The following is a 24506-nucleotide window of genomic DNA, read 5'->3' on the forward strand; positions in this document are numbered from 1 at the left end:
AGCACAGGTCACTGCCCCCACCCCTCTTCCGGGGAGCCTGTGCAGCCCGCCACTGCCAGGTTCCCGGGATCCAGGGACAATTTCTCAGGGAGAACACACGGCGGGCCTCAGGCTGGGGCAACGTCACGCCGACTTCTGCCGCCGCAGGACCGCTCCGCACTCCGTGCCCCTCCCTGCCCCCGGCCTGAGAGCGCCAGAGCCCCCGAGTCAGCGGCTCCTTTAACGCCGTCCTGTCTGAGCAAAAAGCAGACGCCCTCCAGCGACCTACACGCAGAGGCAGGGCCAAGTCGAAAGCTGAGCCCCTGTGAGCTGTGAGAACAAAGAAGAAAAAGGGAAATCTCTCCCAGCAGCCTCAGAAACAGCGGATTAAAGCTACACAATCAATTTGATGTACCCTGCCTCTGTGGAATACATGAATAGACAGCGAATCATCCCAAATTGAGGAGGCGGACTTCTAGAGCAAGATCTATGATTTTTTCCCCTTTTCCTCTTTTTGTGAATGTGTATGTGTATGCTTCTGTGTGAGATCTTGTCTGTATAGGTTTGCTTCCACCATTTGTCCCAGCGTTCTATCCGACCATTTTTTTTTTTAATTTTTTTCTTAATAATTAATTTTAATTTAAAGAACTCTGTTATACTTTACCTTCTTTCTATCTTTCCTTCCTTCCTTCCCTTTTTGAGACAACGAATCGTCCCAAATTGAGGAGGTGGACTTGGAGAGCAAGTTTTATGATTTTTTCCACTTTACCTCTTTTTGTGAGGGTATATGTGTATGCTTCTATGTAAGATTTTGTCTCTATAACTTTGCTTCCACCATTTGTCCTAAGGTTCTATCCTTCCCTTTTTTTTTTCCTCTAAATAATTATTTTTTTAATTCAATAACTTTATTATACTTTATTTTATTTTACTGTATCTTCTTTCTTTCTGTATTTTTTCCTTCCTTCCCTCATTCCTTCCTTCCTTCCCTCCTCCCTCCCTCCCTCCTTTCTTTCCTTCTTGCCTTCTTCCTTTCTTTTCTTCTTTCTTTCTTTCTTCCTTCCCTCCTTCCTTCCTTCCCTCCTCTCTTTCTTTCTTTCTTTCTTTCTTTCCTATTTCCTCCTACTTATACTAATTCTCTCTACTTTCTCTCCCTTTTATTCTGAGCCGAGTGGATGAAAGGCTCTTGCTGCTCCAGCCAGGAGTCAGGACTCTGCCTCTGAGGTGGGAGAGCCAACTTCAGAACACTCGTCAAGAAGAGACCTCCCAGCCCCACATAATATCAAACGGCGAAAATCTCCCAGAGATCTCCATCTCAACACCAGCACCCAGCTTCGCTCAACGACCAGCAAGCTACAGTGCTGGACAACCTATGCCAACCATATAGCAAAACAGGAACACAACCCCACCCACTAGCAGAGAGGCTGCCTAAAATCATAATAAGTCCACAGACACCCCAAAACACACCACCAGACGTGGACCTGCCCACTAGAGAGACAAGATCTAGCCTCATACACCACAACACAGCCACTAGTCCCCTCCACCAGGAAGCCTACACAACGCACTGAACCAACCTTAGCCACTGGAGACAGACATCAAAAACAACGGGAGCTACGAACTTGCAGCCTGCAAAAAGGTGAACCCAATCACAGTAAGATAAGCAAAATGAGAAGACAGAAAAACACACAGCAGATGAAGGAGCAGGATAAAAACCCACCAGACCTAACAAATGAAGAGGAAATAGGCAGTCTACCTGAAAAAGAGTTCAGAATAATGATAGTAAAGATGATCCAAAATCTTGGAAATAGAATGGACAAAATGCAAGAAGCAGTTAACAAGGACCTAGAAGAAATAAAGATGAAACAGACAATGATGAACAACACAATAAATGAAATGAAAAATACTCTAGATGGGATCAATAGCAGAATAAATGAGGCAGAAGAACGGATAAGTGACCTGGAAGATAAAATAGTGGAAATAACTACTGCAGAGCAGAATAAAGAAAAAAGAATGAAAAGAACTGAGGACAGTCTCAGAGACCTCTGGGACAACATTAAACGCACCAACATTCGAATTATAGGGGTTCCAGAAGAAGAAGAGAAAAAGAAAGGGACTGAGAAAATATTTGAAGAGATTATAGTTGAAAACTTCCCTAATATGGGAAAGGAAATCGTTAATCAAGTCCAGGAAGCACAGAGAGTCCCATACAGGATAAATTCAAGGAGAAATACGCCAAGACACATATTAATCAAACTGTCAAAAACTAAATACAAAGAAAGCATATTAAAAGCAGCAAGGGAAAAACAACAAATAACACACAAGGGAATCCCCATAAGGTTAACAGCTGATCTCTCAGCAGAAACTCTACAAGCCAGAAGGGAGTGGCAGGACATACTGAAAGTGATGAAGGAGAAAAACCTGCAACCAAGATTACTCTACCCAGCAAGGATCTCATTCAGATTTGATGGAGAAATTAAAACCTTTACAGACAAGCAAAAGCTGAGAGAGTTCAGCACCACCAAACCAGCTTTACAACAAATGCTAAAGGAACTTCTCTAGACAAAAACACAAGAGAAGGAAAAGTCCTATAATAACGAACCCAAAACAATTTAGAAAATGGGAATAGGAACATACATATCGATAATTACCTTAAATGTAAATGGACTAAATGCTCCCACCAAAAGACACAGATTGGCTGAATGGATACAAAAACAAGACCCATATATATGCTGTCTACAAGAGACCCACTTCAGACCTAGAGACACATACAGACTGAAAGTAAGGGGATGGAAAAAGATATTCCATGCAAATGGAAACCAAAAGAAAGCTGGAGTAGCAATTCTCATATCAGACAAAATAGACTTTAAAATAAGGACTATCAGAAGAGACAAAGAAGGACACTACATAATGATTAAGGGATCGATCCAAGAAGAAGATATAACAATTGTAAATATTTATGCACCCAACATAGGAGCACCTCAATACATAAGGCAAAAACTAGCAGCCATAAAAGGGGAAATCGACAGTAACACATTCATAGTAGGGGACTTCAACACCCCACTTTCACCAATGGACAGATCATCCAAAATGAAAATAAATAAGGAAACACAAGCTTTAAATGATACATTAAACAGGATGGACTTAATTGATATTTATAGGACACTCCATCCAAAAACAACAGAATACACATTTTTCTCAAGTGCTCATGGAACATTCTCCAGGATAGATCATATCTTGGGTCACAAATCAAGCCTTGGTAAATTTAAGAAAATTGAAATTGTATCAAGTATCTTTTCCGACCACAACGCCATGAGACTAGATATCAATTATAGGAAAAGATCTGTAAAAAATACAAACACATGGAGGCTAAACAATACACTACTTAGTAACGAAGTGATCACTGAAGAAATCAAAGAGGAAATTAAAAAATACCTAGAAACAAATGACAATGGAGATACAACGACCCAAAACCTATGGGATGCAGCAAAAGCAGTTCTAAGAGGGAAGTTTATAGCAATACAAGCCCACCTTAAGAAGCAGGAAACATCTCGAATAAACAACCTAACCTTGCACCTCAAGCAATTAGAGAAAGAAGAACAAAAAATCCCCAGAGTTAGCAGAAGGAAAGAAATCATAAAAATCAGATGAGAAATAAATGAAAAAGAAATGAAGGAAACAGTAGCAAAGATCAATAAAACTAAAAGCTGGTTCTTTGAGAAGATAAACAAAATAGATAAACCATTAGCCAGACTCATCAGGAAAAAAAAGGAGAAGACTCAAAACAATAGAATTAGGAATGAAAAAGGAGAAGTAACAACTGACACTGCAGAAATAAAAAAAATCATGAGGGATTACTACAAGCAATTCTATGCCAATAAAATGGACAATCTGGAAGAAATGGACAAATTCTTAGAAATGCACAAACTACCAAGACTGAATCAGGAAGAAATAGAAAATATGAAGAGACCAATCACAAACACTGAAATTGAAACTGTGATTAAAAATCTTCCAACAAACAAAAGCCCAGGACCAGATGGCTTCACAGGCAAATTCTATCAAAAATCTAGAGAAGAGCTAACACTTATCCTTCTCAAACTCTTCCAAAATATAGCAGAGGGAGGAACACTCCCAAACTCATTCTACGAGGCCACCATCACCTTGATACCAAAACCAGACAAGGATGTCACAAAGAAAGAAAACTACAGGCCAATATCACTGATGAACATAGATGCAAAAATCCTCAACAAAATACTAGCAAACAGAATCCAACAGCACATTAAAAGGATCATACACCATGATCAAGTGGGGTTTATTCCAGGAATGCAAGGATTCTTCAATATACGCAAATCTATCAATGTGATTAACCATATTAACAAATTGAAGGAGAAAAACCATATGATCATCTCAATAGATGCAGAGAAAGCTTTTGACAAAATTCAACACCCATTTATGATAAAAACCCTGCAGAAAGTAGGTGTAGAGGGAACTTTCCTCAATATAATAAAGGCCGTATATGACAAGCCCACAGCCAACATCATCCTCAATGGCGAAAAACTGAAAGCATTTCCACTAAGGTCAGGAACAAGACAAGGTTGCCCACTCTCACCACTCTTATTCAACATAGTTTTGGAAGTTTTAGCCACAGCAATCAGAGAAGAAAAGGAAATAAAAGGAATCCAAATCGGAAAAGAAGAAGTAAAGCTGTCACTGTTTGCAGATGACATGATACTATACATAGAGAATCCTAAAGATGCTACCAGAAAACTACTAGAGCTAATCAATGAATTTGGTAAAGTAGCAGGATACAAAATTAATGCACAGAAATCTCTGGCATTCCTATATACTAACGATGAAAAATCTGAAAGTGAAATCAAGAAAACACTCCCATTTACCATTGCAACAAAAAGAATAAAATATCTAGGAATAAACCTACCTAAGGAGACAAAAGACCTGTATGCAGAAAATTATAAGACACTGATGAAAGAAATTAAAGATGATACAAACAGATGGAGAGATATACCATGTTCTTGGATTGGAAGAATCAACATTGTGAAAATGACTCTACTCCCCAAAGCAATCTATAGATTCAATGCAATCCCTATCAAACTACCACTGGCATTTTTCACAGAACTAGAACAAAAAATTTCACAATTTGTATGGAAACACAAAAGACCCCGAATAGCCAAAGCAATCTTGAGAACAAAAAATGGAGCTGGAGGAATCAGGCTGCCTGACTTCAGACTATACTACAAAGCTACAGTAATCAAGACAGTATGGTACTGGCACAAAAACAGAAAGATAGATCAATGGAATAGGATAGAAAGCCCAGAGATAAACCCATGCACATATGGTCACCTTATCTTTGATAAAGGTGGCAGGAATATACAGTGGAGAAAGGACAGCCTCTTCAATAAGTGGTGCTGGGAAAATTGGACAGGTACATGTAAAAGTATGAGATTAGATCACTCCCTAACACCATACACAATACACAAAACTCAAGATTGATTAAAGACCTAAATGTAAGGCCAGAAACTATCAAACTCTTAGAGGAAACTCTTAGGCAGAACACTCTATGACATAAATCACAGCAAGATCCTTCTTGACCCATCTAGAGTAATGGAGATAAAAACAAAAATAAACAAATGGGACCTAATGAAACTTCAAAGCTTTTGCACAGCAAAGGAAACCATAAACAAGACCAAAAGACAGCCCTCAGAATGGGAGAAAATATTTGCAAATGAATCAACTGACAAAGGATTAATCTTTAAAAAAAACAGGCAGCTCATGCAGCTCAATAACAAAAAAACAAACAACCCAATCCAAAAATGGGCAGAAGACCTAAATAGACATTTCTCCAAAGAAGATATACAGACTGCCAACAAACACATGAAAGAATGCTCAACATCATTAATCATTAGAGAAATGCAAATCAAAACTACAATGAGATATCATCTCACACCAGTCAGAATGGCCATCATCAAAAAATCTAGAAACAATAAATGCTGGAGAGGGTGTGGAGAAAAGGGAACACTCTTGCACTGCTGGTGGGAATGTGAATTGGTTCAGCCACTATGGAGAACAGTATGGAGGTTCCTTAAAAAACTACAAATAGAACTACCATATGACCCAGCAATCCCACTACTAGGTATATACCCTGAGGAAACCAGAATTCAGAAAGAGTCATGTACCAAAATGTTCATTGCAGCTCTATTTACAATAGCCCGGAGATGGAAACAACCTAAGTGCCCGTCGTCGGATGAATGGATAAAGAAGATGTGGCACATATATACAATGGAATATTACTCAGCCATAAAAAGAAACGAAATTGAGCTATTTGTAATGAGGTGGATAGATCTAGAGTCTGTCATACAGAGTGAAGTAAGTCAGAAAGAGAAGGACAAATACCGTATGCTAACACATATATATGGAATTTAAGAAAAAAAAAATGTTATGAAGAACCTAGGGGTAAAACAGGAATAAAGACAGAGACCTACTGGAGAACAGACTTGAGGATATGGGGAGGGGGAAGGGTGAGGTGTGTTAGGGCGAGAGAGAGACATGGACATATATATACTAACAAACGTAAGGTAGATAGCCAGTGGGAAGCAGCCGCATGGCACAGGGAAACCGGCTCGGTTCTTTGTGGCTGTCTGGAGGGGTGGGATAGGGAGGGTGGGAGGGAGGGAGACAAAGAGGGAAGAGATATGGGAACATATGTATATGTATAACTGATTCACTCTGTTATAAAGCAGAAACTAACACACCATTGTAAAGCAATTATACCCCAATAAAGATGTTAAAAAAAAATGGGAAAAAAAAAAGTTCTTTTGTTTTTAGATTTTGGCCTTATCAATTTGGGGAAAATATACACCTTGACAACTTTGAGTCTTTCATACATACATGGTATATATTTCCACTTGTTTAGATCTTTTAAAATTTCTTTCAGTAATGAGATCTTGCACATATTTTGTTAAATTTATTTCCAAAAATTTTATGATTTTTAAGCTAATTTAAATGGAAATTATTTAATAATTTTATTTCCCAATTATTTGATGCTAGCATCTGGAAATAAATATAATTTTGTTGATTTTGTATCATGAAACCTTGCTAAATTTACTATTACTTCTAGCAACTTTTTTTTTTTTTTTTTTTTTTTTTTGAGGTACGCAGGCCTCTCACTGTTGTGGCCTCTCCCGTTGCGGAGCAGAGGCTCCGGACGCGCAGGCTCAGCGGCCATGGCTCACAGGCCCAGCCGCTCCGCGGCATGTGGGATCTTCCCGGACTGGGGCATGAACCCGTGTCCCCTGCATTGGCAGGCGGACCCCCAACCACTGCGCCACCAGGGAAGCCCCTAGCAGCTTTTTTTGAGACACCTTAGGATTTTCTATGTTTTTGATGATGTCATCTGCAACAGAAGATAGTTTTATTTCTCCCTTTCTTTATGCTTTTTATTTCTTTTTCTTACCTATAGCACTGGTCAGTATTTTCAGCACAATGTTGAATAAAAGTGGTTACAGCAGTTATATTAAACTCTTTTCTGTCAGTCTTGGGGGGAAAGCATTCAATATTACACTATTAACTATGATGTTAGTGGTAGGGTCTTCATAGATGATTTTTATCAGTTTGAACAAGTTCCCTTTTACTCCTTATTTGCTGAGAGTTTAAAAAATATGTTGGATGCTTTTTGCCCCTTTGTTGAAATGATTTTTGAATTTATGATTATTGAAATGATCATATGGTCTTCCCCCTCTAATTTGGCATATGGTGAATTAAATACTTAATTTTCTATTGTTAAACCAACTTTACACTCCTGGTATAAATCTCACTTTGTCATGATGGATTGTCAGTTTTATATATTGCTGGACTTGATTTGCTACTATTTCAAAAAGATTTTTGCATCTGTGTAAATGAGGTTTATTGGTCTGTAATTTTCTTTTCTTATAATGTTTTTGTCAGATTTTGGTATGAGGGCTATCCTGGCATTATAAAATCATTTGGGAAGTTTCTCCCTTTCTCTATTTTCTAAAAGAGTTTATACAAGATTGGTATTATTTATTCCCTAATTCATCAGTAAAACTGTCTGGGCTGGTAGTTGGTTGCTTTCAGTATTTTCTCCTTATTTTTGAGTTTTAGCAGTTCAACCATGATGTGTCTAAGTGTGGTTTTCCCTGCATTTATTTTGCTTGTGCTTTACTGTGCTTCTTGTACCAAGTTTGAGAATTTTTGACCATTATTCCTTCAGAATTTTATCTGCCCTATTCCTTCTCTTCTCCCTTTCTGGGACTCCATTTGCTTATAGGTTAGACTCTTTGATATTGTCCCACATGTCCCAGAACCTCTGTTTATTTTTTTAAGTCTTTTTTTTCTCCAAATTTCAGGGGAATTTACACCCAGACTTTGAGTGTCCCTTCTATATGGCTCCCTCCTTTCCGGGATACTCCCTTCAGTTTCCAGTTGTGTGGTAGCCCCAGACTGTCTCCTTTCATACCTCCACCCATTAAGACTGTGGCTTTCTGCTGGTGTTTCAGCCACTCCTGCTATACAGACTGGGTAGTGCTCTTAGTGGAGAGACTGTATAAACTTGGAATAGCCTTCAGTTTCTCTCTGCTTTTTATTGCTGTCCAATGTCCTCAAGTAGTTAGTTTTAAATTTTTGTCCAGTGTTTAAAATTGTCATCTGGGAGAGGGTTAATATGGTACAATCGGTACTCCATCATTATTGGAACTGGAACTCTGCTTCCTGTATTCATAAGGTTAGTTAATTTGTTCACCATCCACCCTGTCTTTCAATTTAGAGTCCCCAGTGTCCCCAACTCAAAATAACCAGTCACTAGATCCAAACAGTCGAGTCTCAGGTATGCTCCTGAGTTGATTGACACCTGACTTCCTTAGAGCCGCTGTTTTAGACCAGGTTCTCATTTAGCTAGCTGGTCTTCTTTGCCTCCCAGCCTCAGTCACTTCCCGTATTGCTTGAGATATCTTCCTAAAAAACATTCCTTATTATGTTACTTCCTTGTTTTAAGACCCCTCTAGGCTCCTGCAGGGTTAAATCTTTTTGGCTTGTTCTATAAAGCTGCTCACAATGCAGCTTATGTCCTGCTGTTGATCCATGTAGAACCAATGCTCCTGATATGTTAAGCTTTTCTTTGTTCTTGGACACATCAGAACTTTCCATGTTTTTGAATTTTTGATGTTTGTATCCTGCCTACATTTTATCTGACTCCTTTATTTTTTTAAATTTTATTTAATTTTATTTTTATTTATTTTTTTTCACAAACACATTTTTACAAGAGATGAATAAACTGACACCAAGCATTGTAAATGTATGACCACAACAAAAGCAACAATGATTGTAATTACCAAACATGAAACACACTCATACTATGTCGTAATATTGACATTCAGTCCAGTAATCCTCCACTGTAACAGCTCCTTTACTTTGCAGTGAAAATTGATTTGTATATTTTTTGCCTCTGAGTCCTTGTGCGATTGTTTTTTTTTTATTCAAACAGAAAGTCACAAAAATTATAATCATCCTCATCTGACTTCTTTAGATTTAGTCTTAAAATCTGATGCTAACACCACCTCTTGTGAAAAGTCTTCTCTGGATGAGTTACCTCTGTCCTCAACATCTCTCTTCTGTATTCTTATAGCACTTATAGATCTGCATATTGACATGGTTCATCTATATCTATCTATCTAGTCTATATATATCATCTATATAATCTCCTGTTTCCTTCAGTAGATTCTAATCTCCTTGGTCAAGGTGTTGTATCTTTCAAATATGGTTTTTTCATATCCATAACATCTAGTAAGGATTGTATACCCTGTGTAGATTCTCAGTGTATATATTTTTTGATGATCTTACAAAGAATATTTTTCAGCAGTGGTATTCAAAATAATGGTTTTACATATAGAAATTAAAGGACACAGACTCCAAAAGAGAAACTAATCAGCCAGTTCATATACTATTCTGTTATTTATTGTTTCTTTAGGAACATTTACCCCACATCTAGCACCCCTATAGAGTTCTGCAAGAATGGTGGAACCTGGGAAAATGGCAGATGCATTTGTCCAGAAGAGTGGAAAGGACGGAGATGTACAATCAGTAAGTTACTTGGGATAATACTAGGGTGTGAGATTTAGGTGACTCTTGTGTTTATAAGGACAGCAGCAAAGCTTCTTGAAGCTTCTGTTAATGACTGTAGTAACAGTGGGCATAATGATGATGGATTTAAGATGTATTTATTAGCTCAATAGTAAAAGCTGAGTTTTCTTGTGCTATTTACCTGTATGTTCAGTACACCTCATTTCTTTCCCAACTGTCAAGTTTCTCTAAAACTCAGTTGCTTTTCTTTCTGACTGCAGTGTCTACTATAGAGCAATGGGTAATATGGTTTTCTCAGCTCCTTTCAATTGGTGATACGCCATATTACCCCATTTCAAATATCATAATTCTAACATACTTAACTTTTCTGAAATCAAGAGGCATCTTCTCATCCAAGTATATACTTAGATGAAGTGTTTGTTTTTTCTTCCTTTCTCTTGGAGAGATGTTATTAAATTAGTGGCTTGACTTCGGTCAATGGTTTCTCAGAATCAAAGTTCAAAGCCACTTCTTGATCTGCAGTGTACTTCCCAACACTCTACACACTTCATGCTGCCTGCTTAAGATTCAGAGCCCTAGAAGCTCACTCCTATAATTACCTACCCTCCAACCAGCCAGTGTATCCCACATACCCCATGACTTTAGCTTTTTGTTTAACCCACACCCTCATGATGCCCTTTGCCACTGTAGGCTCTATATCTTTGATTTTTCAAGATTTCAACTAATCTGATACACTATCCTTTCTGATGTGTTAGTGATCACATCCCGCCTCTACTGAGTTATATATTGTGCACATTTTAACTGGAACCTGTAATCGAACATACTAGTTATTGTAATGGTAGTAACTTAACTAGATAAGAAAGTATGTAGTTCCTGGCTGGTCAGTGAGTCCTATAAGCCTTCTATTACCCTTTAAATTACACCGGAGAGGTTTTGAACTTTGACTTTTATCTGGCTTGAAATTTGAGAAAGAAAAGTGAAAATTTATAATGAAAATTTTTTGATTAATGATGAATTTATGATGAAGGATATTTTTTCTTTCCTTATAGTTAATTTCTGTGAAAACAGTATCTATGAGAATTTTACTTTTCACAGAATTCCAGTGGGAAGATATGGCTCTTCCTTGCAAACATGTGACAAGAACACTCAATGGTATGTGCTTTTCCAAGCATCTCTTCTGTTTAGGCATATGAATTGCTATGCTGGGTCATACCTATCATCTCTCCAACTAGTGTTAGGTCCCCAGAAGAGGCATCAAGGAAGATTTTGTGGAAGGGTTTGGCTCCATTTCGTGATGCCAATGTTCAAAGTTTTGGGTGTTACCTCACATAATTCCAGTTTTCCTAAAAACTGAAATATAGATCAGTAGTAAATTCCTTTTAATTCTTCAATAGATTTATTCTTGCAGCCTCCTCCATCTCCTGGAGTTTGATCAGGTTAAGATCTGCTGTTACATAATTTATCTCAATTTTAAAGATTGGGTAGACTGTAGATTTACACCATATCTATTTTGAGACTTCATATTTCTAGGTAGAATTGCAGTTAAGTCTCTTCACAGTTAGGAGTCCTTCACCTCTTTGATCGTTTTAGTTTTCCATTTTGGAACATTTTCTAGCTTCATCACACCTTTCCTGAAGCGTGACAACCTTGCTTGCACAGAGGTTTTCCAAGAATAAAGGAGCAAATGATATTTTCTATTTCTAATATGCTCCCTGATGATATCTAGGATTTTGACGACATATACGATTTTAATGCCAGATTGGGTAATATCTTCTAAGAGTAGCCCTTTAAATTCATAGACCCCTTTCCTGACAGCTTAGAGCCCATTATGCCATATGATTTTCCCTAAACGTTTTAACAGTCCTTGGTTTGCATTGATTTTCATCTGACCAATCCTCCTGCCTCTCACACCTTTCTGAAGGTTATCATCCACTTCCTGCAGAACCGGATATCTCAGTAACTAATTCTAGATGTTTATGCAAGTGTTTGATAGTGAATAATGAACCTGGGAAAATTTTTCACATTTTATTTAGATATTTCTTTCTATGTGTGTCAAGGGCTCTTTGAAACACTAAATAAATTGCATGCACTGCTCCTTCCCAAGTCCTTCTTTGCCTTATTTATTCTAAGAAATTATTTAGACCAGCATTCCATTTGCCGAATCTAAATTGCCTCTGCCCACATATATCATGCTTACTCAAGTATTCATGATTCTACTCTTTACATAGTTCTTTCCAGCTTCTTGATTAAAAGCTCAGAGGTAAAAGAAGAGCTTCAACTGTATTGGTACTTACTTCCTGTGGTATGTCCATAGATACTTACCGTCATAATTTTTTTTATAGTATTTGTTTTTTAAAAATTTATTTATTTATTTATGTTTGGCTGCCTTGGGTCTTCCTTGCTGTGTGCAGGCTTTCTTTAGTTGCGGTGAGCAGGGGCTACTCTTTGTTGCACTGCACGTGCTTCTCACTGCGGTGGCTTCTCTTGTTGCAGAGCACAGGCTCTAGGTGCATGGGCTTCAGTAGTTGTGGCACACGGGCTCAGTAGTTGTGGCTCACAGGCTCTAGAGCGCAGGCTCAGTAGTTGTGGTGCACGGGCTTATTTGCTCCGAGGCATGTGGGATCTTCCCGCACCAGGGCTCGAACCTGTGTCCCCTGCATTGGCAGGCGGATTCTTTTTTTTTTTTTTTTTTAAAGAAGATGTTGGGGGTAGGAATTTATTAATTAATTATTTTTGCTGCGTTGGGTCTTCGTTTCTGTGCGAGGGCTTTCTCTAGTTGTGGCAAGTGGGGGCCACTCTTCATCACGGTGTGCGGGCCTCTCACTATCATGGCCTCTCTTGTTGCGGAGCACAGGCTCCAGACGTGCAGGCTCAGTAGTTGTGGCTCACGGGCCTAGCTGCTCCGCAGCATGTGGGATCCTCCCAGACTGGGGCTCGAAGCCGTGTCCCCTGCATTAGCAGGCAGATTCTCAACCACTGCGCCACCAGGGAAGCCCAGGCGGATTCTTAACCACTGCACCACCAGGGAAGTCCTACCGTCATAATTTTTATATGTTTTTTGTGTCTTAAATATTTCATTATAACTTACAAAACAGATATGGCTACAAAAAATAACTGTGCTGTTGAATCAGGAAGCGTAAAAATGTCAGTAATATAGCCATCAAGGGACATCACACTTGCTTGAAAGATATTACTTCTTTTGGGACAAGAGAATCACCATCTTTCATTTGGTTATGTATTTTTCTTTTCTGAGTAACTATTATTATTATTATTTTTTTGCAGTACGCGGGCCTCTCATTGCTGTGGCCTCTCCCGCTGCGGAGCACAGGCTCCGGACGCGCAGGCTCAGCGGCCGTGACTCACGGGCCCAGCCGCTCTGTGGCATGTGGGATCTTCCCGTACCGGGGCACGAACCCGTATCCCCTGCATCATCAGGCGGACTCTCAACCACTGCGCCACCAGGGAAGCCCCTGAGTAACTATTATGAAAATGTTTATTATACTTACCTTTGAATTTCAGACTGAGCCCATAAAATAATGTAAAGGTACAGATTCCCACTATTGGCAAATTTGCTTTAGTATTAATAATTACTTCTAATTATTTGGTTTTGTATAGCAAATGACCAAAATACTTTTCAATGATCTTGAGTAGGTAGGTTCATACTTGTAGGTAATATAGAGGAAAAGATGCATTTGAACTATGACCACTTAAAAATTAACATCCTACATATATGTTTAAAATTCTCATTATGCCATAGAGTAGAGGTGGAGCAATCTTATGAGTGACTTTAACCTTCTTCTTTAAGTGTTGTAGAAGCAATCTCTAGTGTCAATGTTTCTAGTGGTTGCCCCCTTAAGTAGTTACCCAAAGCTGGTCCTGAGGAGAGTTCGTCTACTAATCAGCTGTCCCTTTAATGACAGCTGGAGGTGATTTAATCTATTAACAGCCTCTTAAGTACTAGCCATAGGAGGACATTGAAATACTCAGGCTCAGGTGATAATCCTAGGAAATAAACCTAATGATTCAACAAGTATTTATTGGGAGCCAGCAACACATAGACCAGATGCTGCAGTACAATAGAACTCTTTGCCTTCCAGGTGTTATCCAGATTTGGATAAAGAAGGAAAGATCAACATATAATTAAATATTTAGTAGGAATTTTTCATATTGTTTCTGATCTCTCAGCCTAGTACTCTCTATCACATCCAATTCAAAGCCCTTATGTCCCTAGCTATTGGAAGGCAAACCTTCCTTGCAGACTTCAAAGGAAGAGAATAGTTGACTGGTCTTTTGAATTCCGGATTTAAAAGTCAAGACAAGTGGTATCTGCCTGAAATATTCTTGTAGTGATTATCCGATTAACTTTTCCATTGCTGTGTATCACACCACCCCAAACTTACTGACTTAATAAAGAGTTAAATTCCTCATAGTCCCGTGGGTTGACTGTGGCAGCTAGATTGTGCTGAAAGGTCCAAGGTGACGTCACTCACATGAGGCATTGATGCTGGCTGTTGGCTGAAGCGCTTCAGTTCTCTTCCACATGGCCTTTCATCCTCCAGTAGATTAGACCTTCTTCCTTATATGATGGTCTCAGGATAGCATTCCAAGAGGGCGAAGACCCAAAGTTCAAGTCTTCTTGAGGATCTAGGTTTTGGAACTCACACAATGTCATTTCTACCACATTTTGTTGTTCAAAGCAAGTGAGAAGGCCAGCCTAGATTTAGGAAGTGGAGGAACAGACTTGACTTCTTGATGGGAGGAGCAGTAAAATCACATTGTGAAGGGGTTATGTGTCCTGGAGCAGGTGGTTGCTCCCATCTTTGCAAACATTGTCTTTATTTCTTCTTTTTTTTTTTTTAAATTGAAGTATAGTTGATTTACAATATTGTGTTAGTTTCAGGTGTACAGCAAAGTGATTCAGATATATATACACATGTATTTTTTTATTCTTTTCCATTATTTATTATTACAAGATATTGAATATAGTTCCCTATGCTATACAGTAAACCCTTGTTGTTTATCTATTTTATATATGATAGTATGTATCTGTTAATCCCATACTCATAATTTATCCCTCCCCCCATCTTCTTTTTATTAAAGTGGGCAATCCAGTGGCAAGCTGGCTGTGCAGTCTTAATAAATATGGAGAGATAGAATTACAAAATGTGACAATGGGAAATTGTAATGAAAATCTGGAAACCCTGGAAAAGCAGGTATGCCATATGTTCCACGAGATGGGCAACGGGAAAAAGTTCAGACTCTGTGCAGATTCTCTGTTCTTCAGCTACTTGGTGCCAAATCAATGCTTTTAAAACTCTCAAATTAGAAATAACAAAGACTAGTAACTAAAACCATTCTTATTTTTTAAAGTTGATATCCGTTTGGGAAAAGGGACAGTGGGACATGTTGGTTTGGCAGAGTTCAGCAAATGATAATCCATAGCATGTTTTAAATGGCCTCATATTTTTGACCACTGAAGTTTTGACTGAAAATAGATCCCTGACATTTGAGACCAAAACAAAGGTATTTCAATGGTCTACTGGATCAGAATAAAGAGAAACAAACTATGACCAAAGACCTTTTGAAACAGGAAAGTTCAGAACCTGATGCTGGTCTCAGGGCTGTATCCATGAGCAGGTGAAGTGGGAAATATAACTGACTTAATATTTTTTCAGGCCAATTAAATTATTTTGACTAAGGATATACTCAAATGCAAATGCATGGAATTGTTAATTCCTGGGGCCAAGCAAGGGGAGGAAGAAGAAATTTATCTTTATGTGTTCCTTCTGGGCACCAGGCATGTCACATATGTTATCTCATTTAGTCCTTATATAACCTCAGTGTGTTAGATTTTTATTCTCATATTATAAATAATTCTAGCTAATCACACTTACTAGTTATTGAGCACTTACTGCATGCTAAATACTGTGCCGAACATTTTACGTATGTTATTTTAATTTTAAAAACAACTATATAGGTAGGTATTGATGTACCCATTCTGTAGATGAGGAAACTGTCTCTGAGAGTGTAGTATTTTGCCCAGTGAACCACAGCCAACTAGTGATGGAGCTGGTCTTGATCTTAAAGTCCACACCATACCACACTGGCTCCCTAATCACAGTTGTATGGGGGTGGGGATGAGGGTGGAGTGTGGAGGTGGCTGCCAACGATATAGGCTGTACCAGCTACACAGACTGGGGGAAAGGCTTCACATTCTGGAGTCTGACAAGCCACTTTTTGACTCTCAGCTCTGTCATTTGTAAGCTGTCTGAACTTTTGGTGAGCTCCATAACCTTTCCAAGCCTTTAAATAGGTGTGAAGGTGCTCAACTCGCGATGTTGTTTTGTGTATTAAATGTGATAACATCTATAATACATCTAGCAAAGTGCCTAACACATAGCAGAGACCTAGCTATCAAATGAGAGCATTGTTTCTATCTACTGATTGGACATTGTTTTTGACTCTTCCCCCTGGGTGAATAGCCTCTGACCTTGGTTTGATCTTTGAAATGATGCCGTCATCTAGTGAAAAATAAGCCACACAGACCCACACACATTGACACATGACTAAAGACAATGTGGATTAACATCCTTTAGCTTCACGACCCAGAGCCCCGAGGCTCATTGGTACCTGGAGAGGTTGCCTAGATCAGTGCTTCCCAAACTCTCTGTGCTGAAAAGCCAGCTTTAAAAATTTCCAACCCATTGCAGACCATAATTTTGTAAAATACTGTAAAAATGAATTACTAGGAAAATGAAATGAAAAAAGATATATAAAATACAAATCCATTTTTAAAAATTATTAGATTCAACAGCATACAATTGTTATATCAGTTTCTGACCACTTACTCTCAGTTTCTGTTCTTATCTCCCTATGGACCCTGTAACAATCAGTGAACCAACATTGGTCCATGGATCACACCTTGAGGAGCACTGATCTAGCTAAGACAGCCTCTCATAGTTAATTAATCCTGGCACGTAGTAAGGGCTGGGAAAGCCACTGGCCTGCATGTACTTTGTCCTTTGTGCAAGGAAAGAAGCAAACATGAAAAATGGAGTGGATGTGATGTTCAGGAGATTGAGGATCAGCTCAGTTCCAGTTTATTCATCTGCAGTTGCTTGCAGTGTTTAGACACAGTTGTATAAAGTTAGGGCTTTTTTTCTCTTTTTTTAAACATTGTCAAGATCTCACCGCAGTCTCATATTTCTGATGAAACCAGGATTTTAACATCTGATGCCAGTAAATTAACTCCTGAGAACATCACCTCTGCTACTAAAGTGGTTGCACAGATTTTTAACATAACCAGAAATGCTTTACCTGAGGTAAAACTCACACAGTTTTTAAAAAGAGGAGGGGAAAGAAGGAAGAAAGAAAGACATTCCAGACTCTGCTTATTCCATGGTATGGACTTGGGCATGGTTAGGTTGCTCAAAACCATTTTGCAGAGCACTCTTGCTGAGAGATGCCCAAAGAAATAGAAAAGGGCTCCTTGTTCAAATATTCTCTTTTGGGGTAGTCACAATGATCATTATCACGTTAAATCTTCTGGAAAGTCCTGGAATGAACAAGTCTATTTCACTTTATTAATATGTTTATCAACTATATTTGACATCTCACCTCTATTCAATTCCAAGTAACTAGAGTTCCAAGAAACTTGCTATGGATCGTGCTATTTTAAACTGTGACCCCTTTCTGCTGATCATATTTGCATTTTGTTTTTGGCTTTCCAAAAACATTAAGCTTAGTTTACATTTCTGATATCATGACCTGTTAAACTCTGGTACCTGAAAATGAGAACTGCAGGCAACATTTACCAACTGGCACAGCTTGGGTACTGGTCTAGCAGGGCTTATAAACCACCAATATGGAATGACCCAGTGTCTACTAGTGGGATATCAGCACGACCTGAAAATATCTATTTTCTTCTATTCTCTGTAAATGTCTTATTTCAAAAATTTGTTTTTTGTTACCCTAGCTTCTTTAGAAAGAAAGTGGGATGCAAATCACAAGTTAATAAAATTGAAAGAAAAATAATGACCAGAATTTATGGGAGGATTAGCCGATAAAGACAAGGGTATCACCATCCCAAAAGAAGGCAGTTAAACTGTAATCTGATGTACTCCTGAGTTTTTACTTGTAAGAAAACTGGAAATAATTTTACTAAGTCTAATAGTTACTAAGTCTAATAGTAAGTATCACTAATACATTATACTAAGTATTATGGGCTGTAATGTTTTGAAGAGCCCTTCACTCTTCTTATTGTGTTTCTGCTTCTGTATCCAGGCATCTGCTTTTGTGTTCTTGGGGGTAAGGGTGGAGGTTCTGTGAAAGACCTTGCTATGAGGTCAAATTCAGAGACCTAAGCTTCCTAATTGACTAGATTTATATTTTCACTGGGCCTTATTTTTATTCTTTCTGCCATCTTATGTAGATTAAAAACAAGCCTTTGATTTTGAAAACACCTCTAGATTACCATACCATTGGTGCCACTTGATACCATAATAGTTCATGATAACTGTGGTGATGATGATGTGTGATATGTGTCTTCTGTGACGATCAGTGCCTTCTTCCTGGCAGGCGAACATAGTTGCTGTAACAACAGTGAGTCAACTTCTAGATGCCAGTGAAGATGTTTTTCAAAGGGCTGCTGCTGGTAGTGATAATGATGCTACCTTTGCAGCGTAAGCAGAATTCCAGTTTGGAAGGAAAGCCTAATGAAGTGCTGCTTACTTTTCTAGGTTAAAGCATTAGCAGAGGTGTCTTTATTTCTCTCATGGATGCACTAAATGGATGATTCCTCTGGAATGCAGACTAAAGCCTTAGCTTTCCACCTGATCTTCAGTTATTAAATGAAGTGGTAAATGTTAACTCATGGTTCCAGGGGTGGCCATGGCCTGCGAGATAAGAGTAACTGGGATGATTTAGATTATGACTTGTTTTCCCAGCCTTTGTTTGGCATGCCCCAGGGACCACTGCATGCATAGTTTTTCCAACTCCTTTCTCAGTGCACAGAGCTGCAAAAAACAGAATAACTTTTCAAGACACATTTCTAGTTCCCCTGCTGCCCCCCGACCCTAGCTCAGCTCTCCCCAAGATCCTAGTGTATTTTGATTAAGCTTTCTTTAGCTTTCCCAAGGCTACACTGAAAAGAAAAAGAAAAAAAGGATCGAACTTTACCTGTTTTCTCGCTTTTCTATTCCTATGTTATGGATTACTTTGGGTTGTATATTCATAGTAAAACTCATATGCTTTATTCATAGAGGTCTCTCATAGGATTCATTGCGTTTTTATCTTATATACAGTTTTCTTAATTCTTTTAAAATTTAATTAAATATGCATGCTCATTGTAGAAAAATAAGAAACTATATAGAGGAGCAAAAATTTAAAAATTGTCTCACCTTTATTAACCTGTTGGTATGTATTCTTCCAGATATTTTTTCTCTCTGTGTGTATGTATCATACTACATACTCTTTTTTTTTTTTTTTTTTTTTTTTGCGGTACGCAGGCCTCTCACTGTTGTGGCCTCTCCCATTGCGGAGCACAGGCTCTGGACGCGCAGGCTCAGCGGCCATGGCTCACGGGCCTAGGCGCTCCGTGGCATGTGGGATCTTCCTGGACCGGGGCACGAACCCATGTCCCCTACATCGGCAGGCGGACTTTCAACCACTGCACCACCAGGGAAGCCCTACATACTCTTTTAATTTATAACTTGTTTTTGTCACTTTAATACTTTGTAAACATCTTTTTAATATAAATACTTATGCATCTGCATCATAAATTTTAGATAACTGCATAATATGAGTCAACTATTCTCTGCTGCTGGACATTTTGATAGCTTGAAGTCTTTTGGTATTTCATTCTTGTACATAATCTTTGTTCGCATGACCTATTATTTCCTTAAGAGAAATTCCTAGTAGTTCTCAGTTCTCTAATATTATAACCAGTACCTATTTAGCGCTGAGTCCTCAAAGTAAAAAAAGTGCAAGTGCCTGAAACAGAACATTGACAAGATTATAATTCTGAGAGATGATAGTAGAGGTGTTATAAACAATTGAACTGGTGTATTTTATGACTTCAGATTTCTCTAGGAGTCTGGGTCCTTCTCACTGGGAGTGTGAACAACTCCCATTTTTCTTGAAGTTGGTCCAGAGTCTATGTTCAGTGAACTCCCTTCAGAGCTGGAGGTTCTGTGTTTGCAATCTTGCTGGAGGCTAAGGAAAGGAGTGGATGTTTTTGGTGAGAAGGCTGAGGAAAGAGCCATTGTGGGATTTGGCTGAGAAAGTCACAGATCATGAGATAGATGAAAACACTGTCCCATTAATAAACAGTTATGAATTTTACTGGCTTAAGGCATGGAGAAAAAAGAAAACAATTCTGTGTGATTTATGTGTAAAGTCCAAATGGCATAGAAGAAGGTGTTTAGAGGATAAATAAAAAATTTCAATATAAGATGTGCTGAAATATGAAATGGTATAACCACACTCAATCTTTCCTTCCTCCCACTCTGAATTTCTAGTCTACTTATTTTTCTAATGATGGGCTATCAGTTTACCCTCTCCCAGGTGATCTTTTGCGTAAACCCTGTGGACTCAGGTCTTTATTCATGTAAATAAGGCTTTCGCCTCAATCTCGAGCCCTGAGATCGTGCCAACAAGCGCTTAGCTCTCCTCAGGAGAACACTCTTGGTGAGCTGCCAACAGAGGTAATCTCTCTCTCTCTCCTCTCTCCCCTGGAAGGAAATTAGTTGTTACTTGGGGCAACTCTTCCTTTCCAAACTCTGTCCGCTGAACTGAGACCAACGTGCAAGGTCTCCTCATAGGCACCAGCCTAAATGGTGAATCTCACTCTGACTTTCCCCTTCTTTCATCTACAGTTTCCTTTTTGTGACTCTAAGCTACTGAACTCCCCTTCTACACATATGGGGAGAAGTGGACAGGGTGAGAGTGAAACAGAGGAGAGAGTGACAGGGAGGAAAGAACTCACTCCAGCTTCAGTCATTGCACGTTGTCACGGCAGAGTTCTCCAGCATCCTTTCATGCATTCTCTTGTTCTAAACTGGGAGGAGGCAGGGTGTTGAAGTGGGCCCAGCCAGGGCAGAGTCTCTGCTGGTAAAGGCATCTGACTCAATCAGTGAATCTAAGACCTTATTTCTCCGTTTTGAACACTTGCTGTAAAGACTGATCCATAACCTTGAAACTTTGCTGTTATGTTCAAGCTCCTAATTGTCCTTGTTTACCTAACTTTGGGAACATAAAACTGCCAATACTGACTACCTTGTACATTTCCATTGCATATTTCTGTTTGCATTTCTGTTCTAGCTAGCTTTCTTTGCTTACAAGACAGCTGATCAAGTTATCTTAACCAAAAGAGAGCTACTGTAAAGAGGCATATGGAATCTCCTGGGAACCTAGGAACAGGATCATAATATAGCTGGGCCCTATGGATGCTGGACCAGGGGGATGGCAGAGCTTCCAAGGCAGCTTTGAAGCTCTCAGTAGAGCAGTTTTGGGTCTTCCCTGTGGGAGAATGTAACGGCAGTGGCTGTTGAAATCAGACGGTTCTGGATTCAAATCTTAGCATTGCTTTTTAGTAGCTACATGATTTAGGCCAAATTACTCCATATCTCTCCAAAGAGCCTCAGATTCTTCAGTGTAATATGGGAGTGATTTTGGGACTCGCTTCAGCTGGATTCTTGTGAGGCTCAAATGAGATAATGTATGTAAATCGCTAGCATAATACTTGACTTATCCATATTAAATCTTGGAAAAATAGGTTAGCAGCTGTGTTTATCATTAACATGACTCAGTAAACATGTATGTCTCATCTTTATAGTTTCTGCTCTCTCATAATTTAACCCTTTCATGATGTTGGGGAAGTAAAATTAAAAACAAAGTCTTCTCCCAACCCAGAAATCCTCTCCACAAAGGTAGTAGAGAAAGAAAACACTTTAATTATTGCACAGGCATTAAACCAGAATGTGACGAACATCACAGACAAACCCCTAAGAGACTGGGAAGAAGAAGGGAATCTGACCTCTTTATGTAGGCAAGCAGATACAACCTGTTACATACATGTTTTCAGATAAATAATAACTAGTCCTCAGTTAAGAGAACTCGACAGCACTGTTTGTCACACACAGTTTATCCTAAGTTAACTGGGGTATTGAGGTGACCTTTTGTGTTAGCTAATTGACTTTATCCAGAGGAAGAACAAACCTTTCATATCTTTATGAAAGGAGGTAGTTTTGCAACTTGGAGCAAGGTGCCCACCCACCGAAGTTAAGCTACTACTCTCCCACAGAAACTGGGAGATAGGGGCACTAGCTAGCTCCCTCGATGTTTCCATTTCAAAGAGATGGTTCCCAGGTCCCTGAGAAAGACATTCCTAGGTCTTTGACAAAATGCCAATCTAGTTTTCAAAAGGATTTATTTACATTTCAAAGAGAAGAGAAAATGCCTGCAAGTTTTCTAAAGTAAATGCTCAAAGAAAAAGGAGGGGAGGGAAATTTCTTCCCTTATTTTCCACAGGAAGAATTAAGCCTCTCATTTTTAATTTGTATTTGTCCTTACAATGATATGCAATTCTCCCTCAGTATCCCTGGGGGATTGGTTCCGGGACCGTCCCCTCTCTTACCTCCCCGGCTCTCCACGGAAACCAAAATGCCCGGATGCTCTAGTCCCTTACATAAAATGGTGTAGTTGGCTATCCGTATCTGCGGGGGTGGGGGGTGGGGGTGGGGGTGGTTCCACATTAGCAAATTCAACCAACCACGGAAACGAAACCCGGGGATACGGAGGGCCGACTCTAATGACCTTTCTGGTCCCCTTGAAAGCCAGGTTTCTGATATAACTGCTGCACTAAATGGAAGATTCCTAGGGGAAAGAATCAGATTGCTCCTAGTCATTTGCACCAGGTTGATGGCCAGCCTCCTGATTGGGATCTCTGAGACATGCACCCGCCTATCATCCAATCAGTTATGACAAGAGGAGGAAAGAATAACATGGAAAGAATAAAGGCCTTACAAGTGGCTGTGGCTAGAGCAGCCCTTTAAAAGCAGCAAACACCCCCATGTACCTGGCCCATTTTTCCCTTTAGCCTTCAAATGCCTGAAGGAGCTCCCCTTAGTATCCCCAGTGTTTCACAGGTACTGACCTTTTAGTGGGTGCTCAACAGACACTGTTGGTTGAATGAATGCATGAATTATGTTCTTAGCAGATTGCAGTTTTGTTAGGTACTCCTTCTGTTGAAAGCAGCTCTGGAGTATGCTTGCTATTCATTAAGTGGGAAATGCATAGTGTGAATTGCTGAAAATTACAGAAAATGGTGTTATGAAAGGAAAACTTTTGAAATAGAGAAGTTGACTTGAATGTTTCCATATGAATGACTATCACATTCTTTTTATGAAGTTTTTTAAATTATTTAAAAAGTTATTTCTTTTTAAAATCTCACTTGGGGAAGGGAAAAGATATATTAGTGGCAGGAATAAAGATTTAGAATAAAGAACAATTACATATTAATGAAATTCTTTCATTTCTGGGAAAACTAGATTGAACCAGTTATCTTAGATATAGACATTTTGTTTTGTCAAGTACAGAAAGAGTGGAAATATTTTTTTATAGGAAACAGGAAAAGAAACAGTCTTATGACTTACCTTTGGAGAACACCAAATTAACAGATTCCCCCCACTCCCTCCCACCTTCCATCTAATCTATCTTTTAACTTATCCAAAGTAGAAAAGAACATTGTGGAAACCTGCAAAGTTTAGTTAATAGCTGAGGCAATGAGCTCAGAGATGTGCTCTTCCATAATTCCATATGAACTGTCACCTCAGGAGTCAACACTTATAAGAGATGCTTTGGAACCCGAGGGGTTTGTGTGAGAGGAGAGTGTTAAATAAGTGGAAATTGAGTCTCAGCACTGGAGAAACAAGAATCAAATGCCTGGTCATTGAGGGGTGGTAGCGCCATCCTTTTATGAGAAGAGCAGAATAACAAAGACTGTTTCTACTGGGAAATCTGTCATTCTTGAATTCCAGCTTTCTGGCATCTGTGTCCAAGGTACCCGTCAGTGGGAAGAGTCCACCCGAACTTTAAAAAAAGGTATATGTAACAAAGTAAGACTCTCGTAAAGAAAGTCAGATAGTTTTAGGGAATTGTGCCAATATTGTGATCGCATGAATTCTGTGGTCATTCCTTTCTACTGGAATGTGGGACACGCACAACTGATTTTATGACAAATCTCCACAATATTATGTTGTTATGTTTTATTCTATGCAGGCTTATTGAGCAAATTGAAACTTATTCCTTGTCTTTGGCCAACACGTCAGTGGTAGAACCTAACACAGCAATACAGTCTGTTAATTTCTCTTCAGAAGGCACTGTGGGATCTGCAGGTGTTCTCTTCACTGTGCTGAAAGGTGAGC

At 39.0% G+C, this 24506-nt stretch overlaps 1 protein-coding gene across 1 annotated transcript in view; it reads left to right on the plus strand.

Annotated features, from left to right (window-relative positions):
- Positions 1–9970: 9970 nt before the first annotated feature.
- Positions 9971–24506, plus strand: part of ADGRG7 (adhesion G protein-coupled receptor G7) — a gene marked incomplete at its 5' end in the record, with an annotated part of 68342 nt that continues 53806 nt past the window's right edge. The window contains 6 exon segments of the mRNA XM_007469978.1: positions 9971–10083; positions 11133–11231; positions 15178–15296; positions 17268–17405; positions 18661–18764; positions 24361–24500. Coding sequence (XP_007470040.1) covers positions 9971–10083; positions 11133–11231; positions 15178–15296; positions 17268–17405; positions 18661–18764; positions 24361–24500 — 713 coding nt within the window.

Source organism: Lipotes vexillifer, unplaced genomic scaffold (genome assembly GCF_000442215.2).
Source record: "Lipotes vexillifer unplaced genomic scaffold, Lipotes_vexillifer_v1.1 scaffold1438, whole genome shotgun sequence".
Lineage (NCBI taxonomy): Eukaryota > Metazoa > Chordata > Mammalia > Artiodactyla > Lipotidae > Lipotes > Lipotes vexillifer.